This window comes from Pleurodeles waltl, chromosome 12 (genome assembly GCF_031143425.1).
Source record: "Pleurodeles waltl isolate 20211129_DDA chromosome 12, aPleWal1.hap1.20221129, whole genome shotgun sequence".
Classification (NCBI taxonomy): Eukaryota; Metazoa; Chordata; class Amphibia; order Caudata; family Salamandridae; genus Pleurodeles; species Pleurodeles waltl.
This window is the reverse complement of record NC_090451.1, coordinates 280,160,538-280,183,564: the sequence shown is the minus strand read 5'-3', so window position 1 is coordinate 280,183,564 and position 23,027 is coordinate 280,160,538. Positions and strand designations below refer to the sequence as shown.

At 43.0% G+C, this 23,027-nt stretch overlaps 1 protein-coding gene across 1 annotated transcript in view; it reads right to left on the bottom strand.

Annotated features, from left to right (window-relative positions):
- LOC138267333 (5-hydroxytryptamine receptor 3A-like) overlaps positions 1 to 16,779 on the bottom strand; it is a 332,166-nt gene extending 315,387 nt beyond the window's left edge. The window contains exon 1 of the mRNA XM_069216206.1: positions 16,667 to 16,779. Coding sequence (XP_069072307.1) covers positions 16,667 to 16,733 — 67 coding nt within the window. The 5' untranslated portion in view covers positions 16,734 to 16,779. The remainder of the gene's footprint in view (positions 1 to 16,666) is intronic.
- Between the last annotated feature and the right edge of the window lie 6,248 nt (positions 16,780 to 23,027).

Genomic DNA, 23,027 nt, shown 5'->3' with positions numbered 1-23,027 from the left:
GCATGCCATGCCCCTCCAATCATACTCACTTTGACCTCTGGTTAACAGAGGAAGAGAATGGAGAACTGGAGAGCTGGTTTTCAGAATAATAAAACCTGTGTAGCTGAAATGGAACCTTTAAATATAGACGCAACAGCAGAGGGGTAAAAATCTATTGATTTAATTTTGATAGCGTTGCAAATAATAGTCAGTGATTTTCACTGAACTGATCTGGCTGCGAAAAGTGGCTGCTCCCAGATCTCGATTAGGAGTCAGAGGCTCTCAGAGTGCTCCTTGGCTCATGTGAGCCCCACCCATTTCCCACCTAATCACAGAACGAAGCTTGTTCAACGAGGCTGCTGATAGAACACCCCTCCAGTGACAATTTGGGAAAGGTCCATCCTCACTGATTGATACACAGCCTCGTGAAGAACAGGGCTTGAGTCTAAAGCGCCCATGCTGCACTCAATCAGCGAGAGTGCTGTGCATCACAGGTGGGTATCGCACTACAGTGTCACAGGACACAAAGTCACTGGGCTGGCATTAGACCAGCCCACAAAAACCTGTGACACGGGCACATGTGCACTAGTACATGTGTCTGTGAGATGCGCCGTTGACTCTGCCTGGCCTTCAGACTGAGGGTCAGATTGATGGCCGATATAGGAGGCAGGGCGTCTGGTGTTCCTTTTAATAAGCTACTACTGCCCTTGAGTGAAATCACAGACATCATTCACACAGAGCGATCCTGTTTACATGTACACATGAACATAACAAGCACCACTCTGCACTCAGAATCAGTTAATTGGCCAATAAGGCATGGCCTGCCTGAGTATAAGACGGCTGGCTCTTCCATCTACCCTCCACCCTCCTGCACCAATGTGTTCTGACCCCAATAAGACAGAAAGTAGAGGGGAGCTGCAAAGCACCCAATACCCCAGCACATGCCTCCAAAGAACTCTCCATGGTGATGTGATGAGGCCCCAGTGATGGCGAGAGAGAGATACCCAACACAGCCAGTACGATAGCACACATTTCAGGGTAAGACACTCCTGCAGCAACTGCACTGGCCAGAGCGGGACTACATCAGTACATCAAGAGTGTGCTATACGCTTGTTGGCTCATGGGTGGAATACAAAATGGTTGAGGTGAAAGGTGGTGCATGAAACATTGGTGTGTGCGGATGTGTGTCTGTGTGTGTGCGTATGTGTGTGCGTGTGTGTGTATTGTTTTGAAGGGGACAGCAGCTCTGGTTAGAAGTGGACCTTAAGTAATGCACCCCTTTTAGTTCCATGTGAATAATTGTACCCAATAAAGGTCAACCTAACACCCAAGGTCCGTGTCTTTAATGAAGTCCCTACACAACAACGGCAAAGAGTGGGCATTGGTAAAATAGAAACAAGGTGGCTTACTCTGTGGTTTGTTGGACATTCTAGCCACAAGGAAGTGACTGCACATCCAAAGCATGGACAGTAGCACATTGATGGAGTGATAAAGTTACAGAGTAGACTGGGGTCTGTGGATCTGTGATGGATGTCATATGGTGTCACATTGACCCTTGAACTAGTATGAGTGGTCCACTTTTGTATCGTCTATCTGCTGCAGGTTGTTGGGGAAGCTCAATTGTGCAAGTATGGAGTAGAATGCACCTGTGCTGGGAATCAAGTGACTGCAGACATTTTTCCAATCAGGGACATCAGATGCATACAAGTCATGAGACACAAACCACTGTGGTCTTTAGCCAGAAAAAGGAGGAGGGCATGCATCATTCATGGCTTGCGTCACAAGACCATGCACAAATGCATATGTGTGTACTGAGGTCTGCATGTACGAGTCATTTTTGGCACAAGCCACATGGGCAGGGATAATCATGTTTGAGCGCATACTAAGGCCTGCGCTTACACAACTGCACCTAAAAGGCACCATTGTGTGACCTGGAATGTGTGTGCACAATCAATGGGCAGCACATTGAGAGCTCTACATGTGGGTCCAGGGAGACAGCCACATGAAACAGGAAATCTGCACCAGATGCATTTAGAAGTGCACTGTGAGTAGCTCTTTCTAGTGATTTGAGGACTATTGCTACAGCATTAGGAGTATGAAAGTGGAATCTGAAAATTGAAGGTGAATGAACTAGTTTATTTGACCTCCATACATTGTGTGTGGTTGGGAACAAGGTTTGGAGGATTGTGAGATCCGCCTGTATGACTAGGAAGGAGGGGGAAAGAAAATAAACATTGTTATACTTATCATGTTGTCCGTAACTGTGAATTATCATCAGCATATCAAATATAAACCTCCTCCACCATTCCTTACTAAAGCCAGGGAGCCTACTATTGACTGGGATTCGTTTTATGTGGAGGAAAGGATAAGGAGAAGTGTCCTCCACAATTTAAATTACTCTTATTCAAGCTTTCTTTAGGTGCTCTGGGTTTAAAAAAGTTTTAAAACATTCCACCTTTGCAGAATGTAGCAAACCTGAGTGTATACTGGGGTATACCTGGTTGCTATACACTAAATGCATAAAAGGTTCGGGAAAATGTGAATGTAGATTTGGAAAGAAGTCAGAGAAATTTGAAGCCTTTGATCAATATGTAGTAACCTTAAGAGCTTAAGCAGCGTCATGCAATTTGAGCACATCACCTGCATGTGTTGCAGGAACAAATATAAATGAGGACAAAATTAAAACACGTACAAGAGAGGTTGTGGGCAGGCTCCAATACCACAATGAAGAGTACCATCAATGCAGCAAGGAGCATTTAATTATCAGAGAAGTACATCTAAGATGTTTATAAGAAGACAAATAATATGGTGGTGCGTTTGTAGTGAAACTTAGGGAATACAGTAGGAAGCCAGAAAGGAAGAAGAAGAATGGAGGTGGTGAACAAGAAAAAAGGGAAATTAGTTGTTACAAATGTAACAGTTTTCCACATAAAGTGAATGCCAAACGTTCCCCTTCAACTTACTCCATCCCGTCTTAATGGGATCCCATGTGCTACAGTATGTTTTCTCTCTTCTCTTCTCCCCCTTTCTCCTGCCCCAGGGTTTCTGTTCATTCTCTATTCAAATATATCACACAACTAAACACAGACTGTGGATCTACGTCCATTCCTTTTCTTTTGTAATCATTGTGCTCACAAGGGACGTAAAATGAAAATCCTCAATAAAAATTATTGAAAAAAGGTGAGTGCTAAATGTTGTTCTTCCATAGATAAGATATGCAATCATTGCAAGAAGAGAGGACTTTTTGAATGCCAAAAGTTGTTCTTCCATAGATAAGGTATGCAATCATTGCAAGAAGAGAGGACTATTTACTGTGCAAGATAACTCACTTTTTAAAAACCTATGGACCAGTAGGGAATTAGAATTAACTAATGTGCATCCTGGAAGTTATTCAGGACACAAAGTGGAGCTTGAAGTTTTCTTTTGGTTTAACCAGGTCTCTAACCTGGACTTCAAAGGTCAGAGGACACAAGGAAATTTATTGGGGCCGAAAGGGGAATCTATTTTGGATTCACCTCACAAGGAGGAGCTGGGCATAAAATTAGACCCGGTGGCTGATTCTCTGGTGTATGCATTTGATGACGGCACTGCTCTGAGAGGAAATTATTCTGTACCGGAGGAAGAATTGAGGAAGTGTTCAAAGACAACCAGTGGATGTTTAAAGGTTTCAGGCATACCACTATTGTTAGGCAGAATGCCTAACTTAAGAGGCAGAACCTTAAAAAAGTTCAAGCTCAAATAAACCGTTGGATGCTAAGGGCCCAATTTAGAATTTGTTGGACAGTACTCCCAGAGGGTTCTTTCCAATACAAGAGGCTGCCTTTCAGGTAGGCAAATGAACTCCTCTGTATTCCAAAGACTTATGTCTGGGATTTTGAAGGGTGTACAGGGAACAAGAGTGTTCCAAGATGACATCATTGCTTTCCGTTGGATGTAGAAGAGCATGACACAGTCTTGAGGATGGTGTTGTCAGCTGGGTGAGAGAAATGCATAACAGTAAAATGTTGAAAATGCAAGTTTGGTCAGTAAGAGGTTGAGTACCAAAAAAAATGCAAGCAAGGAACACTGCCAAAAAAGATCACATTGAGGCTGTCATTGGGACACCTATGCCAAACAACAGAAACAATAATTGTCATTCTCTGGTTTTGCAGAGTTCTATGCACGACTCATTGAGAATTATTTGATTAAAGTCAGCCCATTGCATAAGCTACGTAATGTATGTGTGGGGACAGGAACAAAGTAAAATTTTTTAAATGTTTGAACAAGAGGTTGTAAAGGAACAATATATTTTTGCTGTTGATTCGAGTGGATATGGTGCAGGGTCCATTGAATCCAAATTAAGGGTGTGGAAGAATGGATCATAGCATATGGGTCCCATGCCTTGCATCCAGCTCAAAAGAACTTTTCAGTAACTTAGTGTGAGCAGTTGGCTTATATATGGGTACTGGACCATTTCAGGTTCAACTTGTGGGGAACAAAGTTCTTGGTTAGGATGGATCCTAAGTAGGCTGTAGATCATTGAAGCTGAGACTTGGTAGACTGGCATCTAAGTTGCAAACTTAGAACTATGCCAGGAGATATGTTCCAGGGAAACTAAATGTACAGGCTGATGGTTTGTCCAGAAGGTTGTGGCAAAGATGTTTAGGGAAAGTGTGAGATTGCTGTAATGTATGAGTGTTAGAAAGGGGGGTCTCTTGTTGGCAGTGGTTTGCACTCTGTCCAAGTAGGGACCCTCACTCTAGTCAGGGTAAGGGAGCCACACAGCTAAGATGACCCCCGCTCACCCTTGGCATGAGCAGTCTAGCTTAACTCAGAGACAATGTGCAAAGTATTTGTACACACACACTGTAACGCAGTAAAAACACCACAACAGTACTCCACCCATTTTAGAAACAAATAGTCAACATATATCTGAGTAAGACAAGACCAAAATGATAAAAGGCCAACATACACAAGCAAAGATATGAATTTTCACAGATTAAATCTTAGTATAGTGCTCAGAAACACAATAACTCAAAAATGGGGCTATCATGATGTCTTGAAGAAGTCCTTCCTAGTAGTCCGGCAACAGTCGTGAGGGAGTGCGGGCCGGCCACAGAGGCACCCCATGTACAGTACCTTTAAAAACGAGGAAAAAAAGATTGCAGGGAGTCAGGGAGGTGAGGTGTCACTGGAGTCAGTGCAGCGTTGGTTCCTTGCTGCTACAGAGGAGGTGAGGCGTTGTTTTCTTACTGTAAGGCAGGGAAGATGAGGTGTCAGTTCCTGATGGCTGCAGGGAGGGTGATGAGGCATCAGTGGCCAGGCATCGGTTCCTTGCGACAAGGCAGGGTCCATTATTCCAGCAGGTCAAGACACGAGGCATTGACATTGCGGTGTCGCAATCACACCACGGGACCACAGGTGCTGTGGTGGAGGCATAGTCAGGTGTCATGGACGTCAGTGACATGGCACTCAGGACTCATCCTGTGGCAGGACTTCAGAGGAGCTATAGCGGTGTCGGGCCTGTGTTGCTGGTCACGGTTGTTACACTCAGCGGGGACCATGGCTCTTGTGCAGGCAGCGTCACGAAGTCAGACAGCTGCATCAGTTACAAAGTCGCTCTGGAGTCGATGTGCTTGGTTTCTCCTTGGTTGCACTAGATCTCACTCCAAAGGGCCCAGGGACTGAATTTGACACCACTGGGCAAGTCAGGACCCTCAGCAAGAAAGAACAGGTGCTGGCAGGTGAAGTCTTTGATGGTTCTAAAACTTCTTAACAGGAGGCAAGCTCCTTTCAAGCCCTTGGAAAGCAGGATGTAGAAAGCAAGGTCCACCCCTTTCACTCCCTCTAAATAAGCAGCAAGCAGCAGGCCAACACAACAAAGCAACAGCAGAGTGGCAGTCCCTCCTACAGCAACCAGCTCTTCTTCCTAGCAGAATGATATCCATCTTGAAATGTCTAACATTGTGGGGTCAGAGGTCCAGTATTTATACTCATTTCTGTCTTTGAAGTAGGCAAACATCAAAGAAAAGTCTGTGTAGTGCATAAGTCCCTGCTTTTCCTGCCCTGACCCCAGACACACCCATGGGGGTTGAAGAGTGCTTTTTGTAAGGACAGACACAGTCCTATTTAGGTTCAAGTGTCAGATGCTCCCACCACTCTAGCCCAGGAAGACCCATCAGGATATGAATGGCACACCTCAGCTCTCTTTGTGTGACTGTCTAGAGTGAACGCACAAACAGCCCAACTGTCATACTGACCCAGATGTGTATTCCAACGACAAGCAGAGGCACAGAATAGTTAAGCAGGAAAATGTCCACTTTGTAAATGTGGCATTTTAAAACTTACAATTTAAAAAACAGCTTCACCAACAGATGTTTTTTTTTGTTTAATTGGGAGTTCGAAGACTTCAAACTCTATCTCCACCTACTCCCAATACGAAATTACACTTAAAAAGGCAATCCCCATGTTACCCTATTGGAGAGATAGTGAAAACAGAATTTAGCAGTATTTCATTATCAGGACATGTAAAACACACCAGTACATGTCCTACCTTTTGAATACACTGTAGCCTGCCCATAGGGCTGCCTTGAGCCTACTTTAGCGGTAACTTAAATTTAGTAAAAGGGAAGGTTTGGGTCTGGCAAGTGGGTGCACTTGCCAGGTCGAAATGACAGTCTGTACACACAGACACTGCAATGGCAGGCCTGAGACATGTTTGCAGGGCTACTCATGTGGGTGGCACAATCAGTGCTTCAGGCCCACTAATAGCATTTGATTTACAGAACCTGGGCACACAAGGTGCACAATACTAGAGACCTATTAGTAAATCAAATATGCCAATCATGGATAAATCAATCACCAAAACAATTTAGGGAGGAAGCACTTACACTTTAGCACTGGTCAGTAGTGGTAAAGTGCCCAGAGTCCAGAAGCAAAAAGACAGGGGAAACCAAAACCAAGAGCTGACAGGTTTAACAATAAGCAGTGGGCGGGTTTCAAGCCCTTCATAGTAATCAATACAACGTGCAGCGACTGCACATGCACTGTTGGCAGGCAAGACCTAAAAATGAATGATCAAATGTCTATTTTCAACAGGATCTGGAGCCCTGGCTTAGAATACAATGGGACACCTCTATAGAAATTAGCTCAGACGAACTAGTGCTCTGTCTTTGAAACTAAAATGATTTTGTGACAAAATGTCTAAGTCCAACTATTCTGCATACATCTCTGCATGCTACAACTCTGTAGATCCTACTATGTATGTAAAGCAGTGTTTTCCTCGCACCTTTGATTAACATGGTCTGTTCAATCCTTTTTCAATTCTGCTTCTGATGGCCCCATCACTCCTGTCACAGACCAGTTTAGTGCATTTACCATTCTCAGTGCAAGAACAACCTTTGGTACTACCGAGCATCCCCTTAAGAAGCCTTATTTCACGTCGAACCAGAATTCAACGGAAATATACTCGCCATACCATTTCTAAGCACTTCCACATATATAAGTTGCAGTAGTTTTTCATGCACTACTAAAAGATATTTCCACACAGGGTCTCTACTCTTTGATATCCTGCTGCTGCTAGTGTGCATGAGTATTGTGTCTGGCTATCAGCTTGATGCTGTCATATCCACCAGTGAGAAGGACAACTCGCGCTCAGTGTCTTTGCTGCATGTGTCATGCTAGAGGCTACATTTTTGGAAACAGTGTTGGCATTTCAGGACATGAGAGTGTTAACGCATATCAAAACAAATTAGGGGAACTAGGACTCAAGGTCACATGGGGTACAGATTCAACAATATGTGGAGCTTAGGGCTCTGACGAATACTTGAAGTGTGAAGCATTCCCAGCCCTGACCTCCTGAGCCTTGTTTGCTCTGCTAACATTTAATCTGGCACATAACGTGAAGGATGTGTGTGCTGGTAAATGCAGTACAAATATACCAGTAACTTAAGTTGTGCATGGAGGTCAGTTAGGGGGTGCTACGGGAAGCAGCTGCAACCCCTGGTCTTCCCCTTGGTGCCAGACACTGCCACTGCTGCTGCTTTTTCAGGTGACATCACTACAGCGTCACGATCAGAAACTGAACAGGGCTCTGAGATCCCCGTGCACTTTCAGACATTTTTCCCTCCACGCATTTGCTCTAGTCCCACAGCAGCAAATAGGAGACTATTGAAGTGCTATGGGAGAGATAGAAAGAGAGAGGAACGTCCCTTTTGCTCTCCATGGCATTTAGATGAAGCAGCATTCTTGAAGAGGTGTTCCTAAGATGCACCATTCAGCGACAGTGTGCCACATATTCCTGGGCAGAGGAGCTGGAGGATACCCTAACCCTCTTTAAACGGTCTGTTTATGTCCTAAAACGTTGGGAGCAATGCAACTGACCCATGCTCTCTGGAATGCACCATTTGCCACTAACTGTCCCAAAAGCTAGATTCCTACATTCCACTGTCTATCAAATCTATCGGCTCAATGAGTATTCAGTTGCCTAGTTTGCCATTCATTATACTATCCCTAGAAAGAGCAACGAAAACCTCCTATCAAAGTGCTAATTAAAGTCATGCTAAGCTGAGAAATAGGTTAACGCCCCACTATGCATTAAAATATGCTGCTGGCCACACATTTTCCAAACCCAAAAAAGAGTTCCCAAACGCCACAGTATCCCGGAGTAGTGAAAAAAAGCCTACCAACCCCTTCATTGTGGCTGTAGTAGCACCCCTAAGTACCAGAAGAAAACCTTCATCACATGAAAGCCACTGTTGCAGAAACTGCTGACTTTAATGGACTGTGACTCCTCATCTCGGTCCTGGAGAGTGCATTAAAGCTTAAGCAAAGGTGCTATTTAATTCCTAAAATCTAATATTGGTCAGTTCTAATCACTTCAGTTGTTTCCAATTGAATTTACTACTTCTTGGAGTGCTTGTTCCAACATGCCAAGATACAATTAACAAGCACTGGCACAGCCAATAAGTTATGACTCAAAAAAGCTGAGTTTTCAGCTTTGCCAATGCTTTTTTCATTGCCATTCACATGTGAATTCATACATCATGACTCGTGTGCATGCACAAATGAAAATCTTCCAATCAATTTCTTATTAAAGAAAACTCATTCCAAGATAGCCACCATTGTGTTAGAATGCATCATGACACATTTGCGTGCATTCGTCAAGCTGCGTGCTCATGATTGCTTGTGTTGTGATGCATGCATGTGCATGCTCTGTGATGCACAGTGGTAATTTTATAATTTTTAATATACCACTCTAACATGGCGGGTGACCATGTTAAAACAGTAAATTAAAAGTGAAAATAATTAAAAAGTAAGGGCCTGATTTAGATCCTGGCGGTGGGATCACTCTGTCACAAACGTGACGGATAATCCGTCCAACATATTACGATCTGCATAGCATATTATGGGATCATAATATGGTGAACAGGATATCCTTCACATTTGTGACGTAGTATTCCCCGCCGCCAAGATCTAAATCATGCCCAATGTGCACACCAGCGCAAAAAGGCAAAGCAATGGATCGTTAGCACTTTGCAGCTGCCAGGTTCACATAATCTATGAATAAATAAATGAATACTTTTTAAAATGTAGAGTAGCGAACAGGAAAAGAAGTAAAAAGAAAGAGAGCCAGAAAACAAATGGAATTCTGAGAAGTGCTAAATGCTAAAGTAAATGCCAACAGGTCTAGCCTGTAGGCATTTGTTTAGTTGCATAGCGTAACTATTCAAGTATAGTAGGTAAGCAGGTGTGATCATTTCTTACATTTTAGAGATTCAAAAACTAAGGACTTAATTGTATATTTTGAGTATCAAGGCGAACAGCAGAGACATTTTCTGTGTCTGACCTTAAAGTAATTCAGATAAGTCTCTCGATCTGATAGGAAGCTAGAGCCTTAGGCTACCCACAGTTCAGTCTACTTGCAGCATGGAGCAAGGAGCTGGAAGGTGCTAGCTAGTCCAAAGAAGAGGACAGCCCTGCTCTGAGTCTGGCCAGAGAAATACTTAAGTAAGCTTGCCAGTTGCAGAGTAATAAGGGCTTATTTTTCTACATGGAAAATCAGCTGTAGAGTTGGGAGTGCGCCGAGACTGAAGCGGTGTGGGTAAATAACCTGACATTGGACTGCATGACAGTCACATGTACCTACAGTCCCGAGAAGAGGGATAACATTTATAGTTTTTTTTTCACAAGCTTTTTGTACTAATGAGGGATAGACATGGCATAGCGCCGCTTGAGGATGAGCTTAAATAGGATGCAGGGGCTACAACACAAAAGGAGAGAGGAAAAGAAGAGGGGAGAGGCAAAGTTTAGGAGACATGACTTTAATCAGGAGATATAAGCAGTGACAAAAATAATAAAAATGCTGGTAGCAATTCATAAAATAACAAACATGGATTGCTTTGGTTATAGGGTAAATTTCTGAGATAAAGAAATTAAGGTTAGATAACAAGTGAAAGTTCAGCGCATTTTTCAGATGTAAAATAGCCCCTCATACATTCAAATGGAAGCACTTCCAAGGACATTCAAGTTAGCAGTGGAAGGCTACAACTCATCCATTCGGAAAACTGTGAGACCAAAATGCTCCTAGAGGGACAATCACAAGAATGGTGAGGAAAGTGAACAGACTCCTGAGACAGACAATAAAGCCATCCAGTCATGAGTAAGGGGCTGGCCAAAAGCCCAAACTAATTGTGTATATAGTATAGGAAACAATAGGTCTGCGAATACACAGCTAAAGATGTCTATAGGCAAGACATAAACAGAAAAGCTCAGTAATATAGACATAAGAACAACTATTAAACATCAATAACACTTCAAACAATACTCTTCAAGAGGGCCTAACTCTTCTCCAGAAAGACAGCAGTCACTTTCTTTAGTGCAGCAGGTGCTGTGGTACGGGAGCCTAGGAGGGGCCCACTATGCCCGAAATATGGTGCCATTTAAATACCAACCCTGGTTCAGAGGCCATTTTTTCTGCTTGCTCTAAGGCTTGGGTACTAGCAAAGAGTTTCCCAGGGGCCAACATTTTGATCTGTGATGTTACTGAGGCCCGCACTGTTGCCAACAGGGTGGCAGTCGAGGTTGGAGAGTGTTTCTGGGGGTATGGAGATAAGGTGGGTTAAGGGAAAGTGAGGCATATACATCTATTGACTGAATTGCATAATGTGAAACCAGTAAACCTGTGATCAATCCCAGGTTTCCCCCATTACCAAATTGTGTGATCTTAGGCAGTTATTTTATTCCACTTTCCCTCAATTGTCACATATAAAAGACTCCAGGATGCATGCTGTACTAAACTTTCTCCTGTGTCTATAATGTTGTTTATGTATAATAAGAACCCAGGTCACCAAAAGGGTCACATAGCAGCTGACTTTCCTTGTAGTTCACAATTGTCATTGTTGTAGGGTGGGGAAAAACATAAATGTTTCCAAATTCATGTTTAAAATATTATCACTTTAAAAAAACGAGTTCTCAATGCACTGATATAATCTAATTTACTAATGCGTAACGGTCCTGCATGCTAATGCAATGGCCTTTTTGAATTCTGAACAGACATTATCATATTTTTACACTTTTGCTGCAAGATGTCTTTACAAATGAAAGCGTTCTTAAAGTTAACTGGTGCAAGATAACCTAGTTACATCCTTTTTTAACTTCATTTAACCTGAAAAGCGTGTTTAGTTAACATTTTTTTAATGTTAGTGCTGAGTCTAGGTAAAAGCAGCCCATTGTTGCTGTTGATCAAGGGACCGCATGTAAAGGTCGGGAGGGCCACATGCGCCCCACAGCCGCACTCTGAATACCACTGCTCTAAGGTGTCACAGTACTCTTACTCTGGACTACCACCGGTAAACTAGCTAGTTAAAACAAATAACTCCAGTTAGCAGGACATAATTGGTCAGAATGCCCTTTTCATCTAAATATGTTTAATTACCCAATTATTCCTTAGAGTTAATGCAAAGTGTGATACGGATTCTGAATATCAAATAGCTTTGAGCTTGCCACTAATTTCAATCCTCAGCAATGACAGTATCTATATAACAGGACATTTAGTAAAACGTGAATCACTTCCAAAGTTTGCTTTCAGTTTTGTAAGGCCTTTTCCCATTCAAAGGTTGGTGGGTTCTTCAGCAGTTAGACTCTGGCTACCAGACCAATGGAAGATTCACTTTGTACTCCATATTTCTATAAACTACCCAGCTCTAGGTAATCTAAGATTCAAACCACTTCCCATCATTTCTCCCCGGATCAACAGATCTTTGAAGCAGAGCTGATAGTAGATTCCCAGCCTTCTAGAATATCTAATAGCCTGGAATGGTGATTATCCTTCAGAAAGATCATGGGACCCTACCTCTTTTCTACGTGCCCCACAGCTGATTTCACAGCTGATTTCATAGAAACTTACCCAATAAACCAGAAGCCTCAAAGGATGAAGGGAATTTTAGTGGAGGGGTCCTGTCCTGACTCAGGTTCAGTGCAGGCAACATTCACTTATCCCAAGGCAAAAGATCTGGGAGAAGGGCAGAACGAGAACACTACAAGCATGGAGATTATGGAGACCAGTTCATTGGAGGCTGGGCCTCAGGAACTGGAGCTGGGTCTACCAGGTCAAAGAAGGTCAGCCAATCAGATTGCTGTAAATCACATCCCAGGTAATTTAGGCAGACCTGTTGCACTAGCAAGTTCCAGCACAATTATTTATTTGTATTGCTCCCACTTCTCTTTACCTCTGTTTTCTTCTCCCTCTTTCCCTCAAGTTTCCTCTTTCTCAGCATATTTAGCCTCCATTGACTGTCATCTACTTTATGATACTGGACATGAAAACAATTTCTCATCATCTCCTAGTGCTCCTGAACTCAGTGTTCATTATCAACTTTCCTCTAAGGAGCGTCAGAACAAAAGTGGTAGTGGATTGTTAAATATTAATATACTAGCACCACTATGTGTAATTACCATCCACATTTGTTTTTATAGTCAGACTTGCAGTACCAGTGGTGTGTGTGGTTCCTTTAAAGACCTTCTAGAGAAAGCCAGCCCCAGTATCCGAAAATGCCTCATACCCGTTGATATGCATTCCAGCCTGTTTTCCTCACTCATTCCCAATCCTCATTCTCCCCGGTAACGAATATTAGGCTGGAGATTCCTATTCTTCTGTTTTGTGTTCTTACTTGCTGGGGAGTGGTGTATTTACATCGGAATTTCCTCCTCCGACACGGCTCCCAACGAGGTAATGAAACCTGGGCATGCCTAAATCATATTTATATAAAAAGTGCACAAATACAGCCCACCAATTAAAATGTAAAATTCAAAAGGGCGATTTCAAGAAATTGAATTCATTGACAGTACCAGATTTTGTAATGCTGTAGGAATCCCGGCAATGAATAAAGCAGACAGAATTTTAAGCTGCACAAAGAACGTGTCTGGGTCAGCATCAGTGTATTCACTGCCATATCTATATACGAAAAAGCAGGTGACAGTGAGTCTGTAAATGTGTCACGATGACTTAAATCGCCAAAAAAACAAGGTTCTAATAGTCTCATTCATATACACTTTGATTACTCGAGGATCAATAAGTATCATGAAGAAAATCATGTATATTTGTAAATATTATACTACTGTCACTGTTATCTCTACACACAAGCACTGTATCATTGTTTCATTTGGAACACTTGCTTTCATTGATAATATTTACATAAATGAGTCGATACTGAACATCACTGAGCGTGTCAATGTGCTTTGCAAGTAAAAAAGTGAGTTAACATGTATCGGTGCCATTTCTATTGAATGAGTTTAGATGGATATAATTAACCTATTTATCCTCAGTAATCAAAGTATTGTGTTTTTTGTTACTAGGTGAATACCTAATGTACATTGGTGTGCTTGGTAGCACCGTATTTGTTACGACAATGATTTTAAAGACAGTAAACTATAGGGCATATACAACTTGCAATAAAGGATAGTAGGTACCCCCCTGAATTGAGCTCCTGGGGACAACATTCTGTACGGGTATACGAGGAATAAGCATTCTTTTGCGCAAGTACCTAAAACGGTGCTTAATTTGTTAGAAGAAAAAAAAAAGTGTCGTGCCAAAAGCTCTGCTGGGAACCCTGCGATCCGCACAATTAAACATCAGCACGCCAAATACAAAGGCTGCGTAGTCCTGAGTCCATCTCAAGCCTCTTTATTCCACAACCAGACACCCCCTCCCTCGATCTTGCAGGTTCATGCTTTCTCTCTTAGTGACTTTTTTCTAGCCTTTCTCCTCCTCCCCTTAGTGTGTTATACTCTCTCTTGTTCTCTGGAAATACCCGATCAGGAAAAATAAGTGCCGGTCCCCAAAAATGTGTGGCGGTGGTCCCCACTGGCAACCACAGGCTCAAATTAAGAACTGACCTAAAATCATAAAAATTACAACGCAATCACAGTCATCAATGGATAGTGATTTTTATGAAAGTGTCTGTTTCCTGCCTGGAGCATGTCCACAGAATAAGGAAGGTGGTGAACTGACTAGGAAGGCCAGGTTAAGGTAGTCCTGTCTATGTGTATTGTGGTGGTATAGAGTACTGGAGACTTAGCATTCAATTGCAGCCCAAGTGAAAGTTTTTATACGTTTTAAACCTTTAAAAGATGGTAAGAAAAACGCCACACACAGCTATTAAGGCATTTTGGTCAACCAAATTTTAATGGTTCAGAGTCCACACAGTAATTGCCCTGAAGAAGGAATGAGACCCAGGATGGCCTACTACATCTGCTGGAGCGTGTAGGCAATATGAAGAAATGTAAGTAAGACACTCATGATTTTAATATTGGGAGTGGTAGAGATAAAGTCAAACTGCCTCCTCACACGCTTTGAAGAATAGTGAGGCATGTTGGGGTGCATACTAACCTATGCATTTGGCACCAGAGATTATAGTGAAGGAGTGTGCAGATATTGAGGCAGCACATCAGTGAGAGAGGATAGCTTTTAAAAGTGTTCTTAGGTGATGATGAATCTGTTGGACCTATGTTAGCTTTTTACACAAGGTAGAGAGTTTCCACCAAGATACAGTTAACCCTCTAGCCACATAATTAAACCTTTGATAAAGCACAGAGTACATGGCACTGGGTGAATATTAACTGTCTAAAACAAGAACAAAGCATGTAGGAAGCATTCCACAGCGAGGAACGTCCAGAAACGTGACACCATCTTCCCATAGGTTCCATATTAGTTATATTTGGATGCGGAAATGGCTGTGTAACACAGTACCAGTTTAAAAAACTATCTAGATGTGTGAGACTATGTATCCTTGAAAAAGAGTCATGTAAGGGGCATTCCACCACTAGGAATGTCCAGAAGCTTGAAACTATCTAACAACTCATGTCATTTTAGGTGCAGCTGGGATGAGGTACGTTTGTATCATAACATTCTTCTCGCCCAATTCCTTTTTACGAACAAGAACCAGGTAGAAATCATAAATAAATATGGTGTGTCCACGAAAAGGAAATATGGGAAAATCAAGAATCCAAGTACAATCACAAGCGAAGATCTACAGAAATGTTTTCAAACTTGCATAAGAAGAGAAAGAACATAGCTCAACTGGGGCCTAAAGACCCTCACTACTTCCATCTTGATGGACACATTCTTTGTGAAGAGGAAAAGGCATATCCCTGGAACGTTGAGTTTTAGGTATTGCGCTACCAAAATATTGTTGCTGGAAAACTGGCTCCAAATATCATGAACGTAAGTATACATTGGTAAATATAAACGTACTATGATAAATTCAACATCCATGTACCTTAACAACACATATATTACACAGTGGCGATCGTCATTCCCTTCAGGGTCTTATGGACACTGTTTCCAGTCCTGGACTTTCCTGCGATAACTCAAAGAATGCTGGGTGTGGTAGTCTTGTTTTGCTTTTATCAAACTAAATGCCCGAAGGCACCTGAAAACAATCCTTCAGAGGTGAACAGTCCAGCATTGGAGGCAGTGGCCATGAATGGCCTGGGGTGAGGTGGTCACCCTAACTAACACGGGCCTGAAAGGAAAGAAGCATGGGGCTCTGCCGTCATTTCCACAAGCTTCTCCCCTGCCCACCACCTACGTGTAAGGGGCAAAGGAATGCACAGAACAGAGTGCGAGATGTAATTGTGAAGTCGGTGCCTCACTTCCTAAACCATGGACCTGTGCGCCGCTCCTGCGACCCATCAGCATGCCTGCACCTTTAAGTGCCAATCCTTGCAGAACTTTTGTGGCACTTTAAATACACGAGTCTGTGTTTTTTTGCGGTTTGTAGTTTGCTGGTTTGCGAGTAAAATAATGTTGCAATTGGGGTTGCAGTGAGCCCCTACATCACAGACCCTGATGGCACTGCACCTGTTGCACTATTCAAAGCTACATCCCTATTTGTTAGTATTTGGTTCCCACCCGTAGATCGCGGATAATATGCAAAGTACCTCATAGATAACACAACTTAATAGTACAGCATTGAAAAAAGAAAACATGCTTCAATGTAGAAAACGTTAAATTAAGCATTACCAATGTAGTTTTGTTGAAATACACGTTAATGCATAATGCAAGTATTTTGACTGTATGATTTCCTGTTGCAAACATCCCTACCTAGCTTGTGCAGTTCCCATGTCGTGCTGTACATGCATTAATAATCACTCGTGGGAAAGCCCTTGATTGACTTGTCAATTAACCATAATCAAAGGAGGAACTCACCGATGGCTACTTGCCTGACCAGTAACAATATCAGAATCTGGGACTTGCTGCTTTGAAATGGAGGCATCTTCGCAGTAGGTGCTGGACTGTGTGTGGCGTGCTGCTGCCGCCGTGAAGCGAGAGGTTAGTGGGTGTCTTTCATTTGCACAACTATTTATACCTCTGGGAGTGACGAAATGCCTTATTTCGACAAAGGCCTGAGACAAAGAACCTCTGGCGGAAAGCTGTCCAACCGGTTTGTAAGCTACCCGACTGGTTCAATCCATCACCGGATCTCATCTCTGGACCCATGTCAGTCCAAGTTCAAATTCAAGAAAATTGTCTCGTTTAAGTGCGTGGATGTAATATTTGCAAGTAACTAAGATGGGTCTGTCTCGACTCAAGTTGGTGTTTTGTGGCTTTACCTTCTTATTGATATGAGATACTGCATAGAGTCCATACCCCTGTTCCACCAATCAGTGGCACTTTTCTCATCAAAGTGTTTGGGGCAGTGGAAGTGAAACCACGTGACCACATGGTTTTAACTATTTACAACAAATAACAATGTGATGGGTGGAATGCTTTAATTAATCTCAGCCAGTGGTGGTCACTCGGACTGCATTCCACTCTGCTGTTTTGCTCACCATGTTACTGTAGACAGAGGCCCACTTTACGTAAATAATGACTCACTGCTCCTCATTGAAACAGTCCACCCCAAAATTTGACCCCCTCAAGTAGAGAACACAGGCAATCCTTACCCCAGACTGGTTTCAGCCTATTTGGACTTTATCGGTATGGTGTAGCTTGGATCCTATATAGAACATTGAGCACTGGACCCTTGTCTGGGGATACCCATCACACTTGGGGCTTTAACCCTGACTAACAAAAACCCGAACAATCGTCATGGGTGGTTACTTCTAGCATTCCATCCATCACTTGCTTGACCCATCCATGAGCTATAAAGAGTGTTAACCAAAAACTGTGTCTGATATCACTCTATGACAATAGCTGTCTTCTGTGATGGAACATGCGGCCTCACCACCCGTATGTACCCGTAGTACTTCATGGAAGAAGTGCTAACCTCCAAGGCCTACTTTTTGAATCATAACCGGCCACTGCAGGACAATATCCAAGAAGCCCGCGTAATCTGGAATGTGGTAGTCACTTTACTTTCTCCTCTTATTTGTTTTCTCTGTTCTGGATGGCTTTCATATCCACACCCTAGCCACCACTGCATTCCTATTTGGTTCCAGATGGTTCTATTTTGGGATTCTTACGTCTCACGAGCCCTATGACACCTGCTTCATTCACCTTCTCTGGGGTCAAACTAGAGGGACTGCACCGGTGACCAAGCAATTATGCAATGGATGGAGCAAGTTTGAAACAGTATGTGAACAGACCTGCTATAGCTAAATGGCATCTGAGCTTACAGATCAAATCTGGAACATCCTTTCCACTGAATTATGATTACATTTCCCCTACACTGGTCTTTTTTCCGTCTGTTATATTCTTTGCTCTGTCCCATACTATAATGATCGAGTGAATTAATCTGACTCTCTAATTTACTTGTTCTTAAATGGAGTCTAACCATTCGTTTTAGAACATAATTTTCAAAATATTTTCGTAACAGGTTTGTTTTAGAGGGGTTTCTGGAAAGGTACGCAAGAATGATTCCACTGGTTCAGGTTCACGCCCAGTATCCAGAAGCAATATTACTTGGCAGCAGTAACATATGTAAGTGGCTATCAAAAAAATTGTGTTCCTTTTGGGGGGTGAAAGAAGATGAGAATCCTTCACTTTACCGACCCCTGAAAAGAGCCTTTTTCCGCCATTTTTTGTGAAAAGTGTCCTTTCCTCATATATTGACACGACGATGACTTTTGTGCTAAAATATATCACTAAATGATGGATTTGCATTTCATGCAATTCTGCATAATTTTCTTAAAAGTTTACGTGATTCTGCAACAGAAAATGATGTGTATTTCACAGACCCCTACTATTTACAACATGAAGCAAATGAACAATCTACTTACTTTTTCCCCCTGAGCATTTTACTTCAAAATATTGGTACTTAGTAATGGTTGTTCTTTTTTTGTTAATTTGCTCTTTCCTTTCTAATCACCTGGCCGATCTGCTTCATCCATATATATCACCTTTTCTATTATTGTTATATATGCACGAACTTCCTGTCATTTTCAATTTCGTTTTCTTTTCTCTGTTTATGCTTGTTTTCAGCCTCACGTCCTTCGTGGCTCCCATGCATGGTTTCTATGAATCTGCCACCACATACCTTTCGCTCAGCCTCCCTGGTCTCTCAGAGAAGCATTTCGAGATCGCAAGCTTTCCCCTATTGCAGCATCTAATTTTCAATCTAATATCCAGACTGCATACGCCTTTCACCAACATTGCCAGTTCTCAAACCATTTTAAATAGCAATTCTTTACTCACAAGTTTAGCTTTCGCTAGACCCTTAGACTTTGTCCTTTGAGAAGGTTGTCTTTTCGCCAGGTGTTTTTGCAAAAAACAAGATTTTTTTGTCTTTTTGGAAAGAATTTAAGAAAATACTTTGAGATGTCAAATGAAATAAGTTAAACGAGATGAAGAAAGCTGCCGAATGTTTTTTAATGTGCTGCAAGATAGAAGTTAATGTAAAGTCAACGCAATATTTGCACAACTTTTTAATAACTACGTTGAAGGTTCAGAGTCTTATTTGCAAGAAGTTTTACAAGCATTTAAGGAAGATCACGTGAGCGCTAGACCTTGAAACAAAAGCGTTTACAAAATGCATTGCATTATTAAATATATAATCATCTTTTAACCACATGCAAGCAACAAAACAGCAAATAATTAAGAGGGAAATCCATGATTCTTGGGTCTTCCTACCCTTACTTGTGCCATTGTTTAAGGTGCTCGTGTGTGTGTTTTCAGCCTTACCTGAGCTTGATGTTGCTTCTGGAGCCTGGCCTTTCCCGGTATTTGGTACCCAGGTTTAGATCTGGCTTGGCAACACATCTTTCTGCAAGAAGTATTGTTACCAAGTTTTGAAAACATATCTCCATGATGGGCTTTGACTTCACCCAGAGGAGTGCTACCCTCTCATCTCATGCTATTGGCTGTTTGATGTATCATTTCACCTCCTATGGAATAGAGCAGAGGGCATGGTGGTGGGCTCATTATGAGGTTGACTAAGGGGATAAACCAAATACCTGGGCCCGGGGGGTTGGGGGAATCTTACACATTGTTCCCTTCTGAAAGTGCCTTCTGAAAGTTTCCTGGATTAGAATGTTCATCCCTGACAGCCCATCCATGTAATCTGTGGTATCAAACTGCATGCTGCTTTTAGTAGGATTTCACGTTTAACATTTAAAATCCATATACTAACCAGCATATGGTCCCCACTCTCCCCTGATCAATACTGTGACTGTGGCTGATAGATGCAAGCATAGCTAATGACTGACCCCTCAGTCTCTTCTACCAATTTCCTCATCCACCCACCCTTTTGTTCTGTTTTTGTCTCTTACAGCTGTTGTAGAAGCAGAATTAGTATTGGACATGGGGTTGCCACATCATTTGACCTGCTTGCTTGTACATGATGTGCACTAACTATATAGTAATTGAAAGTTCTGTGAAGTTAGAGCGAAACATTGAGGGACACAAGCAGTGCTTAATTTGTAAATAAAAAGGTGCCGGTGCCCAAAGCCCCACTCTTAAACATGCGGCTGCTGCAATCAAATGTATGAACATGGAATACTGAGGCGGCGTAATCCTGAAGCCATCTCGGGTCTCTTCAATCCATATAAAGCCACTCGCTGCCCCTTCAGCTCCCTCTTGCAGCTTTCAACTTTCTCCCTCTGTGACGCTTTTTCGCTTTTCCCTTCATCCGTTTTTCTCATATATGTCTTTCGCTCGCAGCAAATGCTTGAGGCGGAAGAGCAAGCCCCGGCCCTCAAAAATAAGTGCCGGTGATCAGCACCAGAAACAATTAGCACAAATTAAGCACTTGACACAAGAGGGAAGTAGGAAATAAAGCGAGAGGGAAGGAGTTAAATTAGGTTACATCATTCTTGATGTTTGCATAGCACTTATGCTACCATCTTGTGACCACATAGGACTTTGAGGAGCCATGAGACAGAAGGTCATCAATGGCAGATACTGATGGTGCAATACATTTCACCCACCCATGTGGTCTGTTGGTCAAGAGTCTCTAGCAAGAAGGACTCCGACAGAAGTAAACTAGTGTTGCATCTCCTGAGGGCCCAACACTCACAAAGAAGGAAAGGCCCATGATTTTCTGTCTGTAATATAGAGGTGTATGGTGTTCTTCCCCGCTACCCCCAGGGTATAATGAAGATGGAAGGGAACAACTGTTCTGGAGAGCTTTCCCTGATGTACGCTAGGTCCGCCTGACGTACTAGGATGTTGCAAAAGGACAGGGGTGATTCTTTTATTCAAAAAGATTAAAGTTAAGGAGCCTAAAATGACATTTCAGTAAACTTCAAATCTAAGTGAATCCACAGATCACACACAAATCGATAACAGAACCCGCAGAAGAAGTAACTTAAGATTTTTGAGTGGATGTGTACTTGTGAAGAATTAACATCTTGAACTAATTTGAATTGCCTCCTTCAGAATATGACAAGCAAGCTACCCAAAGGGATGCCATTTACACGATCTACCAAAGCATCTGAAACTGCGTCATATGACAACTTACAAGCAAACGTAATCAACTCTTTCTCGATGCGGATACTGGGTACGAATGAAGAGCTAACAAAAGATGAATATTAGTCCAATGTTGTTTTAGTTTATTTTTAACTAGAGTCTCCCTTACCTACCTTACCGATCTCGCCACCTCTTCTTTTCTGGCATCGAATGCCATGGTATGTACCAGGCATTCTATCCACAACGAATCTAGGTAGTTTTCAGCTACTGAAATTTAACCTGGGATGCACAACCTACTTATAAAGTCAGTTAACACACATATCAGAATGTATTGGTACTTGTAATGAGAGCCTAAAGTGTTGCAGACCTTAGGAGGGTTTCAATTAACTAGAGCTGGGCAGAAAGTGTAAAGTACAATCACGCCTCCAGGGGGAAGATGTTACGGCTTGTGGTGCCGTTTGATGCCACCAGTGTCCTTGTTGACACGATTTGAGATAATCACCTCAGGTACCCTCATTCACGGTGCTGTGAAAGAAATGGGGGCAAAAAACCCTGTGGAAATAGGATAAAAACACATAGGCGTGTTTACCTCCGAATGACCGCACCGCGGTCAAAAGACCGCGGCGGTCATTCCAACTTTCCCGCTGGGCCGGCGGGCGACCGCCAAAAGGCCGTCCGCCGGCCCAGCGGGAAAGCCCCTGCAACGAGGAAGCCGGCTCCGAATGGAGCCGGCGCAGTTGCAGGGGTGCGACGGGTGCAGTGGCACCCGTCGCGATTTTCACTGTCTGCAAAGCAGACAGTGAAAATCTTTGTGGGGCCCTGTTAGGGGGCCCCTGCACTGCCCATGCCAGTGGCATGGGCAGTGCAGGTGCCCCCAGGGGCCCCACGGCACCCGTTCCCGCCATCCTGGTTCTGGCGGTGGACACCGCCAGAAATAGGCTGGCGGGAAGGGGGTCGGAATCCCAATGGCGGTGCTGCAAGCAGCGCCGCCATGGCGGATTCCCTGGGCCAGGGGAAAACCGGACGGGAAACCGCCGGTTCCCCTTTTCTGACCGCAGCGGTCAGAATAGCCCAGGAAGCACCGCCAGCCTGTTGGCGGTGCTTCCGCCGCCCTCCGCCATGGCGGTCATGGACCGCCAGGGTCGGAATGACCCCCATAATCCGGTCAGTTATTGCACCCTATTCCAAGTTTTCCTCCTGGCAATGAGGAATAACTTGCAGGCATGATCTATGTTATCAGTTTTACTGCATAATATTGCTATTTTCCTGCGATGGTTTTGTCCACATAATTGGCTCCGGGTATTACCTGGAGGACATTACTCGTGATAAATTACCAAACTCAATTAGTGTAAAACCTGCAATTTAAAAGTGCTGTTTTCACCCGATTTCAGTCGGGGCAGCTCAAACAGAGCAAATGTTTTGCCCTCAGCCAAGGACCCTTCTGGGGGCAAAGCAGCTGCAAGCACAAGAGTCATCTTGATGCATCCCTTGTTTAGTGACAACACATTGCTGATCTTTAATTTGTCAGTTTAAAAAGTTTAAAACGACTTTTTTTTAAAGAACGGCAGTTAGGACTATTTCAACTTTGCACCTCTGATCTCTACAATGAATACCCAGGTATGGTGCATGTCTCCTTCTTGGCTCCTGTGGGTTGACGTTCCTCTCCTGTATGTAGCTATTACAGTATTTTACCTGCACTGAAATTGACCTATCCACACAAAAT